The following is a 14,962-nucleotide window of genomic DNA, read 5'->3' as shown; positions in this document are numbered from 1 at the left end:
TTAGCAGAGCTCATTGGAAAATTAACAAGCCTTCAAGTTCTCAATCTCTCTGACAATGATTTTGGTGGTTCAATCCCAGAAACCCTCACTTCTTTGCAGAACCTAACAACGGTTTCACTCAAGAGTAACTACTTCTCAGGAAGGGTCCCAAGTGGTTTCAACTTCACCGAGGTTTTGGATCTTTCATCAAATCTGCTCAACGGTTCTCTACCAAATGAGTTTGGTGGGGGAAAACTTGAGGTACTTGAACCTCTCTTACAACAAGGTTTCAGGGACATTTTCACAAACATTTGCAAGGCATATTCCTAGAAACGCCACTATTGATCTCTCATTAAACAACCTCACAGGTCCAATACCAGATTCTTCTGCTTTACTCAACCAGAAAACCGAATCTCTATCTCGGAATGTTGATCTATGCGGGAAGCCTCTTAAGATTCTGTGTTCCATTCCTTCTACACTCTCTGATCCTCCAACCAATGCAACTACATCTTCACCTGCAATTGCAGCCATATCAAAAACAATCAACACAACACCACCAACAAACGCAACAGGAGGAAGCAATAACGTGTCACCGAGTGGCCTAAAACCTGCAACCATAGCCGTCATTGTTGTTGGAGACTTAGCTGGCTTGGCCGTTCTTGCATTGATCATTCTCTTGGTCTACCAAAAGAGAAAGAAAAGGGATCCAAAACCAACCAACAACAATGTAAACTAAGACGAAATAATCATCACAAAACAGAACCACGAGAATGATACGAAAACAATATCATCACTCCCATGCTCATGCCTAACAATGAAAGAAGAAGCGACCTCATCAGAAGAATCAACAAGCTCAGAGAGTGATGGTGGCTGACGGAGGAGGAGGTCGCCGGCGTTGATGGTGGCTGACGGAGGCACGACTGTGCAGCGGTAATGGAGGCAGGGGCCGAGGAAGAAGAATGGAAGGGAAAAAGGACAAAGGAAGAAGAAAAGGCAGAGAAATTTGAAAGATTGGGGGAGGAGACGAAACGGCGTCGTTTTCGTCTCCAGGGACTTATATGTCCTGTTACGAAATGCTCCATACCACCTGGCCTCCGTTACATGCCACCTCAACGCCACCTCTGCCAACTCAGACTTTTCCGTCCAGTGCAAACGGCTGAATTCAACGAAAGGACATAAATGTCCACGTTTTTCAGGGGTCAGGGGCTTTAATGTATTTTCCATTGCTTGAGGACGAAAATGTCCGTGAAAAAAAAGTCAGGGACGAAAATGTCCTTTACTCTAAAAATATTAATAGGTCTCCTAATCTTAATAATGGAGGATTAGTTGTTCATGGTGAATGTAAAACAGAGATGGATTATTTTGTGTGATGTAAAGTTAAGTGGTGTCTGAGTGAAATAGTTCTTTAGACTTATTTATATTCTAATATAAATCTAACTTTTAAATTCAGAACAAAATCAAATTAAATTAAATCTTTCCTAATCAATCTAAACTAAAACTGATCTTCTTCTTGTAATTGAAATTCAAAACTTGCCCATTATTTGAAATATTTTGTATTCAATGAAATCATAGATCTTGCAATTGGTCTTGAAATTGGGTAAAGTGGTGTGACACTTGGGTGAAGTAGTATGGCACTTGGATTGTCACTGGAACTTAACCCAAGGATGGAAGGCATTGGCGTGTGACTTGGCGTGGAACTTGAAAGGTGTTGAACTTGACGTGTGAGTGGCGTGCCACTTGAGTTCCATTAGTAGGCATGGAAGCCCCTGAACTTTGGCCTTGGCGTGGCACACACCAATACTTTGGAGGGGTTGAAGGCGTGTGGAAGGGGTGTGTGGCGTGTGGAATAGCGTGGCACTTGGAATGCTTGGTATGGCACTTGGAAGAACTTGACGTAGCATGCCATGGTTGCCTTGGTCCCTGGAAGTGTCTTCAAGTCTTAGCGTGGCACGCCATTAAGGGCGTAACACGCCCTCTGTTGGGAATAATACACCATTCCTCCTTGAGAAAATACCTTTCACAGAGAAATAAAATAGACACAATCACAACACAAAAATTTAACGTGGAAACTCCAATTACTGGAGATGCCAAATGACAACCAGAGAATATCACTATGTGAAAATTGTTACAACACATAGACTTCTTTCTCTCTAACATCGGCACCCCAGTACACCCACACTCTCAAAGCAAATATTTAACTATACCTCACAACACTCTCTAATCAAAAGGTATAGAGGAAAAGAAAAGTCAGATACAAGCTTTAAGTGTTTCCAACTAGTGCAAAAAATATGGAGAACTTAGCCTCATATTTATAGCATAGGCCACCCACTCCATTTGCTATCCTAAGCAATGTGGGACTAATTCAACCAAATTCTAACAATCTCCACCTTGATTGAAATAGTCACACATCTTCAGCTTCCATAGTCAACACCGACAATTCTTTGCTGCCATTGTCTATACCGACAATCATAGTTCAGAGAACTATAATACTCCACCATGAAAATTGTTAGTGTTGCAAGTGTGAGGAGTGTTGAAGTTAGTCCCACATCAAAGAAAGCAAGGAAGAATGAGGAGTTTATAAGATGAGAGACCCATTAACTTGACGCCTTAAGGTTTTGAGTTGGATGTGGTGTCTTCTCATCTTATGTTCTCTCACTTGATTCCTCCCCGAAGTCTTCCCGGTGGTCGAGAGCTCTCCACGTTCGGCCTAACAAGTGGTATCAGAGCCGATGGTTTAATCGGTCTGGTTTAAGGAGTATTCAAGGTGAAGCATCGAAAGTCTTCCCGGCAAAGGTGGTCCGGGCGGCGTGTCCCGTGGTGTTTTGCGGCGGTGTGATGGACGAATACTCATGGTGGTGGAGGAGTTAGAGGGGAGTTGATGCTTGATGTGGAGGCTCACACTTGAGGGGGAAATTGTTAGTGTTGCAAGTGTGAGGAGTGTTGAAGTTAGTCCCACATCAAAGAAAGCAAGGAAGAATGAGGAGTTTATAAGATGAGAGGCCCATTAACTTGACGCCTTAAGGTTTTGAGTTGGATGTGGTGTCTTCTCATCTTATGTTCTCTTACTTGATTCCTCCCCGAAGTCTCCCCGGTGGTCGAGAGCTCTCCACGTTCGGCAAACACCCTCTTCTGGGTGTTCCTTCCTTGTTCCTGGGATTTTGCTCAGCATGCCACTTGATGGAGTGGTATGGCACACTATCTTGGAGTAATCTTATATGTGTTTTGACCTTGTTTGAGGGCGTGACACATTAGTTTTGGGCATGGCACGCTATGTCTTTCGTGCTATTTTTGCAAGCTGAAAGGTGGAAATTGTTCGTGGCTCAAACTAAACATTGATTATGGACATATGCATATTATTTTAAAATTCTGGATGTTAGTTTTTTAACACCACTAAAATTGTCTCATTTAGACTTTTATAACACAAGTTTGCTCGCTTGAGTATGAAGAGGTTAGAATTGACAGCATTTACAAATTCTCTTCAAAGGCGTTGCTCTTCCCTGGGACTTCTCTGCTTGTTCTTCTTTTTCTTTGGTCTTGTCTAAAATCTTTTAATAATATCCTAAACATATCAAATCTCAAGCAACTTTAAGAAACATTGATTAAAGAACAAGATTTCAATTATAATAAAAAAATTACTAACTTTATTCAAAAGAAATAATAAAAAAAACAATTAAACATACTCATACATCAATTATCACTAAAATCGAGGTACTAGGCCTATTCTTGAATTTGTGATGAATTTGCAAGAAAGGATTAGGGTTGATGGAAGGAGGCTGAAGATGAAGGTGGCTGATTAATAAAGGGTGAAGATGAAGATTGATTCAAGATAGAAGCTCCTTGATGATTGCTGTCATAACGAAAGAAGCAATTTAAAGTAGTGTGGCTAAGTCTTCCCACAAACTTGGCAAATTTGTCTATTGTTCAATTGCCATGAGCTTCTTCCACCTCTGGAAAATCTACCTCCTCTGCCACCTCTTCTTCCTCCATAACCACGAGCAAAGTTTCTTGAATTTGGGGGAGATGTTTGAGCAAGATTAGCTTGAGGCATTGTAAGAGCAAATTATTTGAACTTCTCAATATTATCTTCACGAGAAACGAGCATATTTTTAATTTCACCTATACTGAACAACTCTAATCTTGTATAAGAGTAATACAACTTGAAAATTCTTCTAGTAAGCCTTCACATATTGCTTCAACATAATCTTCATTGCTGAGTTGACAACCGATTGCAATTAATGAATCTGTAAATTTCTTGATATGTAAAAAGTAGTCTGAGATGGAAAGATTTTTTTTTCTTGATTATTTTCAGCTGATGTCTCAGTTGCATGATCTTTGTTGTTTATGCAAAGTACGCTTGAAGTTTCTGCTAGATTTCTAAAGTGAAAAAACAGTGAACAATGCGGTTCTTGAAAGATGAATCTACAGAGACAAAAATCCAAAAATTCAGATTGTAATCTTATTGGAGTCATTTAGAGTATTTAGAAGACTTAGTGCCTACACTCTTCGTAGCTTCAGATTCATATTGAGGAGGAATCTTTCCTTCAAGAATGTGATCGTCAAAGTTCTGCCCTTTAATGCAAAAAAGTTCATGCTGCTACCATGTGACGAAATTTGTCTCGCTGAATTTGTCAAGAATCGGAGAAAGAATTTTTTTGAATTTTCTGTACTCCATTATCATGTGGAGATTATTTCAGATTTAGAAAATTTGTCTATTGAGACAAAAGAAACAAAGAAAAGAAATTGTATTATTGTATTAGTATGAGTGATCTATTTATCTATTACACAGATGAATGCTATTCATATAGCACATATAAAAACACGCTACGTGACTTTGGTGTTAGCTACATTTATATCTTCCACAATTGAAATTGAAATTGAAATTGAAATTGAGAATGACAATTTGCCATGTCTTCACTACTTGGTGATTCTTTAAGAACAACATTAATAATGACAATCAAATAGTATTGAGACAAAATTCAGCTCTTTATTTCAATAATGATCCGTTTCTAGCAACAAAATAAGGGAAAAAAAAGATAACAAAAAAGACAAAGCCAACTCAAGTTAGCTGTTGCATTCGGCCTGGAGGCATCACATGGTTTTATTTTATGACTTAATGAGTTGTGTCACTTTCAAGGTACTATTCACTATTTAGTTCTTTTTTTTAATATATTCATTATTATTCAGCCTTGCATTGCATCTAGCCCTGATTATTTTCTCTTGCACACTTCGCTGAGTTACCGTATCCGCGTATCACACATATTTCGGACATGATATTTATCGACACTCGTCCGACACACGTGTCTGCTATATCCAATCGTATCTTAATAAAAAATAAAAAATTCTTCTTTGGACACGCCTAGATATACTTATATACCATTACGTGTCAAGGTATCTAGTCTTATTCTTAACATATATTCTTAAAATAAATTTAGATATAGTATATATTATTATTTATTAAAACAAAAAAATATTTTATATACTTGATATAATTAAAACAAGATATTAAAAATTTTAATTTATATTTTAATATCAATAAAATATAAAAATATCATTATGATTTATCTTATATGTATGTGTGTTCTCGTGTCATGTAAAATTTTAAAATTCGCGTGTCGATGTGTCCCGTGTCGTGTCGTGTCCCGTGTCCGTGTCAGTATCCATACATCATAGCTTGCCTCTATCTATCTATCTATGATTCAATCTCAATATTCTAAAAATCAAACTAAATGTTAAACCGATAAAACTAAAAATTTTTAAAAATTTAATTGAAATTTAATTTTATATAATATATATAAAATATGTTTAATTTTTTATATATTATTTTAAATTAATTAACTACACTAAAAATATAAATCAATTCAACTGATTTATTAATTTTTTATTGATTTCTTTTTTGAACAATTTTCACTTGCAATTTTTTTTTTGTCTAGGATCAGATGGTCTAGTGTAAATTCCAATAAATCCTATTAAATAATAAACAGGTCAGTTTGGTCGATTCTAAAAACTACGATCTGTCTCACTTCTTTTTCCATTGATAATGTATAGGTTGTTGAGGGATTTTTCATCATCATCTTTGAATTGTGGCAATTCTACTAGTTTTTTCTTTTATAGTTATTTATTTATTTATAGTTTTGTGTCTCTTACTTCTTTTTTTGGCATTTTTAGTTTTTTCTTCAATTTTATTTACTTACAAATAATAGACATGACACATTCTCCGATTTAATTACTAACAAATATATAATATTTAAATATGAACTATTTTTATAATACAATTACAGATTGTTGATTAGTTTAAAATTTGAAAATAGTTAATGGAATTTTCTTTATAGCAAAAAGGAAGGGAGGAAATAAAAAAGACACGGAGCTAAGCAAATTTTAAAAGGCATATTTTTACAATTGTAAACTGATAGACTGCATCTGTTCATCTTAACTAACAGCTTAACAGATTGATATTACATGAAATTATGGGCTGTGCAAATCTTTTCCTATGGTAAGAAATCTTCGCATTTCAAAAATTTTTCATTTTCTCACTTTGCTATCACCTTCTACTTTTATCTTTTAACAAATGAGGAAATGTTCAAGAACTAACGTTAACAATAATCTTGAATCGCTGATTTTAATTATTTCTTATATTAGATCGACTTATGTTTTCATACATTTTTTTCAGAGTAACTATATATTTATATTGGACCGACATAAATAACTCCCCAAAATATAAATTGGATTAATAATTTTCTTTTTAATTTTCATAGTATTTTTAAGTCCCATAAGACAAAAACTAATCCATTTCAGATGCAAATTTTATTATTTAAGGATTTTTCGTTAACTAATAAATTATTACATATATAAAACGATATTTAAATTCAAACACTTGTTTAAATAGACGAGTGAATTAATTATTTGACTAGTAATTGGGGGACTTTGTCGGGTCGGACGTTTGCCACCCGTAGGCCCTGGTGACCATGTCCAAATTACTAGAACCAAGACAAGAATGTCTGAGTTTCCAAGAAGTCACATACTAGGACTTGGCTGACTTTATTATATAATATAAAAACAGTTATTATATAAATCATGGCTCATGATTGCTGAATTAGTCACCGACGCGCTTTCTGTTTTCCTTCAAAAACAAAAACCAAATCATCATTTCCACCTTTAATTCCTCCCTCCATTCTCAAGTCAACATTATATGCAGCTACACATATTTTGTTGTAACGTTCTAGATACATATTTTTAATTATATCGATTTTACCTGTCATGTCGGAGATTCAAATCCGGCAACTTAATCAGTTGAGGGAGATATTCGCTAGCTTCGACATGGATTCAGACGGAAGTCTGACCATGTTGGAGCTAGCGGCACTCCTAAGGTCACTCGGGATGAAACCCTCGGGTGACCAACTTCAAGCACTGCTTAAAAGGATGGACTCCAATGGCAATGGCTCTGTCGAGTTTGATGAACTGGTCAGAGCCATAATGCCGGACATGGATGCTCAGATTCTGCTTAATCAAGAACAGTTACTTGCCATGTTTAAGTGCTTTGATCGCGACGGCAACGGCTATATCTCGGCTGCCGAGTTGGCCGGTGCAATGGCGAAGATGGGCCAGCCGTTAACGTACCGCGAGCTGACTGAGATGATCAAGGAGGCTGACACGGATGGTGATGGTGTTATCAGCTTCAATGAATTTGCAGCTATCATGTCTCGCTCTGCATCTGATTTCTTAGGACTCAAGAAGAAAACAAGTTCATTGGACTAACTTCTTGTAGATTCTTGTGTTTTTCTTTTCTTCTTTTTCATTGTTTTGTTTGATCTGTAGCTTGTACTATAATAATTCTGTAGTTTTTCTATTAGTATCTGGTGAATACTCAGACACGAAGATATCCGAAGATAATATCTAAGATGTTGATAGTTTGATATATATTATGTTATATATTTTAGTTAAATATGTCAAACTATGTAACGGTGCTATTATCTTCATATGAAATATGGAATCAAATAAGGGCATTTGATTTGTTGAAATAGTAGATTGGTGATTTTGAATTTGAATTTTTCTGACTGCATAATTTAGGAGTTAGATCTATGAATTATGACATGGTGTATTCAACTTGAAGAATATACAATAATGAGATGTCAGTTACTTGAATTAGTAGTGGAGGTTAGTGCTTTGCCAAATACCAACATGCATCTTTGTCAACGCCTGGTTGTGTTGAATAAGTGTTTTCAACACACATTTTGACAATTCAGAAATTGGACAACAGGACAACAATGTCACAATTTGGCTCGTTATTTTATTGTTAGATCACAATCATAAGAATTGTTTATGGCAGGGCTAGTTACACAATCAAGATATTTTGCTGGTTTTTTTGGAGCTTTTGTTTTGATCTCTATGTTTGATCCTACTTAATGTGTTTAAGTTTGAAATACCATGCCTGCATAAACTTTATCTATGTAAATAGTTTTCTTTTCATTGTTTATTAATAATGAGAATTGGTTTCAAGTTCTTAATCTGTACCCTTTATGTAGCCAGAACATCTTCTGAATAATAATGAACAAAGTGTAGTATAGTATGAATGAAAGAATACATCAAAATTTACTAACATGATTATTTAACATAACCTTCCTTTGATCATGAAGAAGCTATATCATAAATTCATAATCATCTGAACAAAATCCAAGGTAAAGGGCTGGTGTCGCGCCCCGAGGAAGACGCTTGCTCTACCTTAAATATGTACAATTGGAAGAAGGTTGTACCTCAAAGCCTATGAAAAAATTTACATCTATGTCCTCATGGATGAATTTTACAATACAAAAAAAAGTGGGAGAAAGAAAAATGTCTGCAATCATTGGTACATAGCTCTCCCTTCTATATGGAAGGATGCTTCCATGCGTCTAGACCCTTCGAATCGCTTGGAAGCTTCCAAACGAGCCGTGAATCCAACCGTGTTGTGTCTTATTGATCTCTGCCTCACCACATTACAGTATTCTGGATCATTTGTTTGTCCATCTTTTCTTATCCATTGTATCATTTGATGGAACATGGGGAAGAATCGCATTTGGATGGAAGCGTAGGTGAAATATGGAAGGAGTGCGGCGACAAGGACTAGCAGAGTGATGATCCAGTAAGATGGAGCCGGAGCCAGAGCCTCGACGAAGACCTTAAAGGCAGTGGTTGAGATGGTTGGAGTAATGGCTCCATAGGCTAAAAGGAATATGTACCATAGTGCAATGCTTCCCCAAATGAAAATATGTTGAATATAAGTGAAGTAACTAATGGACAATGCCATTTGGCAATTCACCACCCACACTACACAAGTGTACATGGTGGCTCCGAGGACTTCCATCTCGCCAACTTGGCCGCCTTTTCTGAATGCTTGGTGCTGCAATGTGTTAATGCAGAAGAAGAATATGATGGCAGAGCTAGCAACACCATTGAACATCCAGCCGGAGATTCGCTTCCAGCTAAATAGGATGTTTTGCACACCTTCTTGATATAGTAGTGGAAACTGAAAAATGAACACAAATGCAACATGTTATGACATGAAAATGAGTGGCATCACAATTGAGTTTTGAAGGATTCTCTAATCTCTCTACCTTGAGGCATATTTTAGAAGAGACATCTTGGTCGAACACTCCCAAAGCAATCACCGGTAGCGAAGTGAAGAAGACATTATAGAGTGACATGAACCAGTCATTGTATGCAGCTTGTCCTGAGAATGAGGCATACATCTCAAAGAAGAACAGAGTGAAGCCGAAGGCGACATTCTTGTAAAAGAAGTAACATATCTGCCAAACACAAAGACAAGTTTGTCAAAACCAATCTTAGCAACAGAATGTGTAAACACTAAACACAAGACAAGATTGTTACCATGGATGAGATCCTTCTATAACACCAGTGTCCGTGCACAAGAAGTAACCGTTCCAAAAATCGAAATTGCGCAATTGCAATATCACTTGACATAACAGCTTGCATTCCTTCAACACCACTGATACCAATTCCAATGTCTGCTTCTTGAAGCATTCCAACATCGTTTGCGCCGTCTCCAATTGCTAGAGTTGTACTTCCAGTTTTATTCTTAACCAACCTTGTAACCTGAATTATTATAACAGAAATTCCTTTTAAGAGACTGAAAATTTTTATCTTCTACATGAATAAGAAAGGAACATTAAACTACAAGTAAAACTTACAAGTGCTTCTGCTGGAGACGAACGACAGCATATAACAGACGCGCAACAAGTTCAAAACAGTCTTAACACCAATGCATAAGTAAGAGACTTCCCATCAATAATCAGAGCCAGCGCCTCGGCGTTTTCATCTGATCTAGAAAGTAGTTTCTTTCCCTCCTGTATTTGACGAAGAACACTCGCCTTCATGGCCTAAAGAATCAGTTAAGTTCCATCAGAATCATACAACATATCATTGCCTGAAGCACATTGGAATACCAAACTATGCCTATTGAAAGAAATTATAGTTCAAATTCAAGGCTTACAGCATCAGAAGCAGTCTTATCCTCCATTTTTTCCAATGATTTGGTTTCTGGGGTGTCTGAGCTAATTATGATTTGTGTCATCCCTTGTCTGAGTAAACTACAAGCAAATCTGCAGTTACAAAAAAACAAACCAAATTAGTTACATCATGTTATTTGCAAATAGGAATCCAAAATTTACAGATAATCTTTGAAATTAAACTAATTACCCAATATTGATTGCTGTCTCCATTTTATCCCCAGTCAGAACCCAAAGCTTAATCCCAGCCTGTGCTAGTTTGTCAATGCACTCGGGAACCTGCACACACGAATCGATTCATAAGTACACAAGCGAAAAAAAGAGTGCAAAGATCTTGTTTCCTCTACTTCAGGGGGGGGGGGGGGGGGGGGGGAAATGAACTTACCCCATCTTGAAGTTTGTCTTCAACAGCAGTAGCACCAAGAAGAATCAAATCCTTCTCCATGTTGTTTACTATTTCCTCTACAATTTGCTCTTGATCTGCACTCACTAAGTTCTTGGCCTCTGTGAATTCTATATTGAATTGGTTGTACTCTTCCTCTTTAAGTTCGCGATACGCAAGTATCAAGGTCCTCAAACCAGAATCAGCATAAATGCTAATGTGTTCCTTAGTCTTCTCTTCATACTCCCTTCCGTTTCTTGCAAGTCTCTCAAACATGACACTGCTTATGCAAGCAACAATGAAAGTGAAATTAATGCTTAGAACTTAAGAAAACAAGATTGAAATGGTTTCTATATAAATCTTTAACTAGTATGTCTAAGAAATGAAGAACAAGATTACAAACCTGTCGGCGCCTTTGCTAAGTAGTAGTAGTTTCCCTTCCTCATCTCTTACAATTACAGACATTCGCTTCCTCGCGCTGCTAAACTCTAATACATTTAGAAGTTTGTAGGACCTGAAAAAGTGAAATGACATGCTGTTATTAATGCAAAAGAAATCAGATTGTGAAGACTTGATATCCAAGAAAAAGAAAACTAAACTAACCTTTCAATTCTCTGGCCTGTTCTGGGATCAAATTCGCGCAGCGAAATAGCCGTGTGTGTCCTTTCATAGAACTCAAACCCAAGTTCTCTGGCTGCAATCACAAAAGCTGCCTCATCCGGCGATTCAGCTTCGTACGAAACCTTGCCAGTTACTTCATCAACCTCAGGTATTGCAGTATGACATACAGCCAACAAAGTTAGGAAGTTGTGAATGACATTGGCATGAGGCTCTTTGACCCAATTTCCATTCATAATCCTTTCATCTGTGAAGTTAAAGCCTTTAATGGATGGCTTTGCAACATTGTTGTTAGACCTTTGTCCAAATGGTGAGTCTTTTCTCTTAGATAGAGCTCTCTCAACTTCTGTAATTGTTCGTCCGTAAGCAACGCCAGCTATAGAACACTTGATGAACTCCATAGAATTGCAAGTCAAAGTTCCTGTTTTATCCGAAAGGATAGTGTCAACTTGACCAAGTTCCTCATTCAAATTCGATGTGCGAGCATGCGCCGGCCTATCAGTTTCTGGATAGTACATGTGCACATCCTGGTTGATGAAAATGCTCTGAAGAACTTTCACAATTTCGATGGATACATAGAGGGAGATTGGAATCAAGTAACCATACAACATAAGTGCTGTCAAGAAATGAAGAAGTGCAGCTTCCACTGGTTTATTGGGATCAAAGTAAACTGTGGTATCATCAGGCCTAAGGTACCATCTCTTCATTCTTCCATCATCAATGTCTTCGTTTGTCCAAATCCCAAAGAATATGGACCCAATAAAAGAAAGCAAAATCAAAACAAAGAACAAGAAGTAGATAATCTTATCCATTCTTCTCTCAACTTTGCTTCTTTTTGATGGTGGTTCTGTTGCATTCTGCATAACCTTTGTATCATGACCAGTGAAGATTACCACACCAAACACAAAATCTGTGTTCCTCAGCTTCGAGTCGCGAAGCAGTATCTGCTGAGGTGCAAGAGGATACTGCTGATCCTCATACTCCATGCTGCCTACAAATGTGTACAAATTCGCATTCGGATCTTCACATTTGATAATAGCCTTGAAATTTTGGTAGTTTGAGTCTTCCTGCAACTTTGAAGTTGTTTCCAGTGCTTGTTTCAGCTTCAGATTTGTTTCTCCATCAAGATTCATGGTCTCAACATAGCAAATCGCGTCGTCATAGCTCGACGAAAGTAAGATGAGATCAGCAGGGAAAAATTCATCCTTTTCCACCTTCACTATGTCTCCAACCCTTAAATTTCTCCATTTAGATGTTTCAAAAACACCATTTCCACGATGTACCTTAACCTTTCTGTTATTCATCTCAATATCCTGATGAAATTAAGACACAATTTTATCAACCTAGGAATTATCAAAAGTAGCAGAATCTAGTCTAGTATACTACTTATGCAAATGACCCAAAAAGAATTGAACATATTTCATAACAAAACAAGTGTAATTAACATAATTTAAGTTGAATCTAACACCATATCACTGAATATTAGTATATTACCTGCTGTTTTCGCCTATAATCTTCGATGAACTCTTTGGCCATTGTAGCAGCAACCACAACCAATAAAGGAACAACATTGCTGATCGCCGAGTATGGCGCAACCGGAAAGAAGGACAAAATTGCCACCACAAGGAAGTAGAAATTTGCAACTCTCCTAAACTGCTCAAACAATGATTTTGGTAGAAAAGTTGCTAATGTATACTTAGTAGTCCTAACATAATTATCACCATAATTTTGAAGACTAGCCTCTACACGTTCAGGATCATTACAATAAACTTTCCTTGAGAAACCAGGTCCACCTATAAGAGAATGTTCATCTTTCATTGAAGCTTTACCACAAGTGAATGCATGGATTCTACTGAAATGGTGCTTCCTCCTCCTTCCACCAGCCATTTTTGTTGAATCTCCAAGTAATCAAGCTCCTCAAAAATTCGTAAAACCAGATTTTGACACCAACCCAAGATCTTATTGAACCAAATGAATGAAAGAATGGAACAAACTAAACCAAACCAAACCAAGTTCTATACAAAAAGTTCTGTACTCTTGAACTAAAAAAAGAAAAGAGTGATGAAGACAAATTGATAAGACCCCAGAAAGGAAAAAGGACACCTTATTATACAAGTAATGAAATTTTATTATTATAGCTCTCATTTCCCTCTAATTCCCTTCCCTACCCGAAGCTGAAAGGTATAACTTGTCAATGAAACTGAATAGGAACAAGAACACGGCAATGTCTTTGATTGAGAAATTTACAAAGAAGACTTAGCACCCCATTTTGACCAAAACTCTCTCTCTTACAAATTCATGGACTTTTTCCAAGTTGCACATGTGAAAATTTATAATTTAATAGATGTTTCTATATGCTTTCCCTCTGCTTGGTCTCCAAGACTCACGTAATGGACGAATACATGAATATTCTTCACAAAGTTTTCTTTTTTATTCTTTTCTTCTAGTAGTGTAACATTTTCTCCTGGGGTGAAAAAGAAACATCATGCTCTAGTATGAATTGGATTAAAAGAATGACCCGTTTTTAGGTATAAAAGCAAATTAACACGTCTAAATATATATAATTCAAATTTATTTTCTCTAATTTCATAACTTTTTTTACTCAGTAAATCATTATTTCGTTACATAGCTTGCCATATCGAACTGCTAGATTGTTCAAGTTCGTCAATAATTTAGACGCAGTTAATGTTTAGGGATAATTTTGATAAAATTAAATATTAGAGATATTTTATAAAAAAAAATTATAAATATCAAAAACAAAAGATATATTTTGCTTAACAAATAATGATTTAATTACTATGACATATATAAATATAATAGTATTATTTATACGTCAAATATTCTTATACCTATAAAAATATAATTATTTCTTTTTATAATTGATATCATTTTAATATCAATATTTTCATAATAATTAATATGTATATAAAAAGAGATATACACATATCTGAATTAATACTAATATATACTAAATCATACCACTTTTATACTAAAAATCAACCACAATTAAATATTGTGTGTATAAAATATGTATTAAAATACTAAATATATATATATAAATAGTAAAATACCACATAAAAATATAGCTACAGAAAGTAACATGTGTCGTTGTCAAATGACAAATATAGAAGAATAGATTATAGAACACAGGTTCTGGCTGGCAAGTATAGCGTTGGCGTAGTTTAGGAGAACCCGAATTAAATGCTAACTGCTAAGATGAAAAAAATTTATTTAATTCAAGTTTTCAAATAAATAATTGGAGGCTAATTAATGAGCGCGCTGAAAATTTTGCACATATAGGTTTTCTAGAAAGTTTTTTGTCTAGAAACCAAGATTGGTACCATTAAAGTTCCGCCATTATACATGAACAATATTTAGATTTAGATTTAGATTTATAACTTTCTTTTATTTGTTGATCTAGAACGCTTTTGTACTTTTTTATTTTTGCTATTTAAATGTTTAACATATTTAATTTAATATATAA

General features: G+C 35.9%; 1 protein-coding gene and 1 pseudogene across 1 annotated transcript; one reads left to right on the top strand and one right to left on the bottom strand.

Moving 5' to 3' along the window:
* Positions 1 to 6,132: 6,132 nt before the first annotated feature.
* LOC112708980 (probable calcium-binding protein CML15) lies at positions 6,133 to 7,994 on the top strand. Its single transcript, XM_025760895.3, has one exon. The coding sequence runs from the start codon at positions 7,234 to 7,236 to the stop codon at positions 7,729 to 7,731; it is 498 nt and encodes a 165-aa protein (XP_025616680.1). The 5' UTR covers positions 6,133 to 7,233; the 3' UTR covers positions 7,732 to 7,994.
* Positions 7,995 to 8,515: 521 nt separating this feature from the next.
* LOC112708972 (putative phospholipid-transporting ATPase 9) lies at positions 8,516 to 13,800 on the bottom strand (annotated as a pseudogene).
* Positions 13,801 to 14,962: the final 1,162 nt, after the last annotated feature.

This window comes from Arachis hypogaea, chromosome 1, assembly GCF_003086295.3.
Source record: "Arachis hypogaea cultivar Tifrunner chromosome 1, arahy.Tifrunner.gnm2.J5K5, whole genome shotgun sequence".
NCBI classification, from domain to species: Eukaryota; Viridiplantae; Streptophyta; class Magnoliopsida; order Fabales; family Fabaceae; genus Arachis; species Arachis hypogaea.
The sequence above is the reverse complement of the archived record's forward strand: the minus strand, read 5'-3'. Positions and strand labels throughout refer to the sequence as shown.

What these genes read in the sequence shown, in the direction of transcription:
- LOC112708980 (XM_025760895.3), top strand. Translation starts at nt 7,234, where the DNA reads ATGTCGGAGATTCAAATCCGGCAACTTAATCAGTTGAGGGAGATATTC.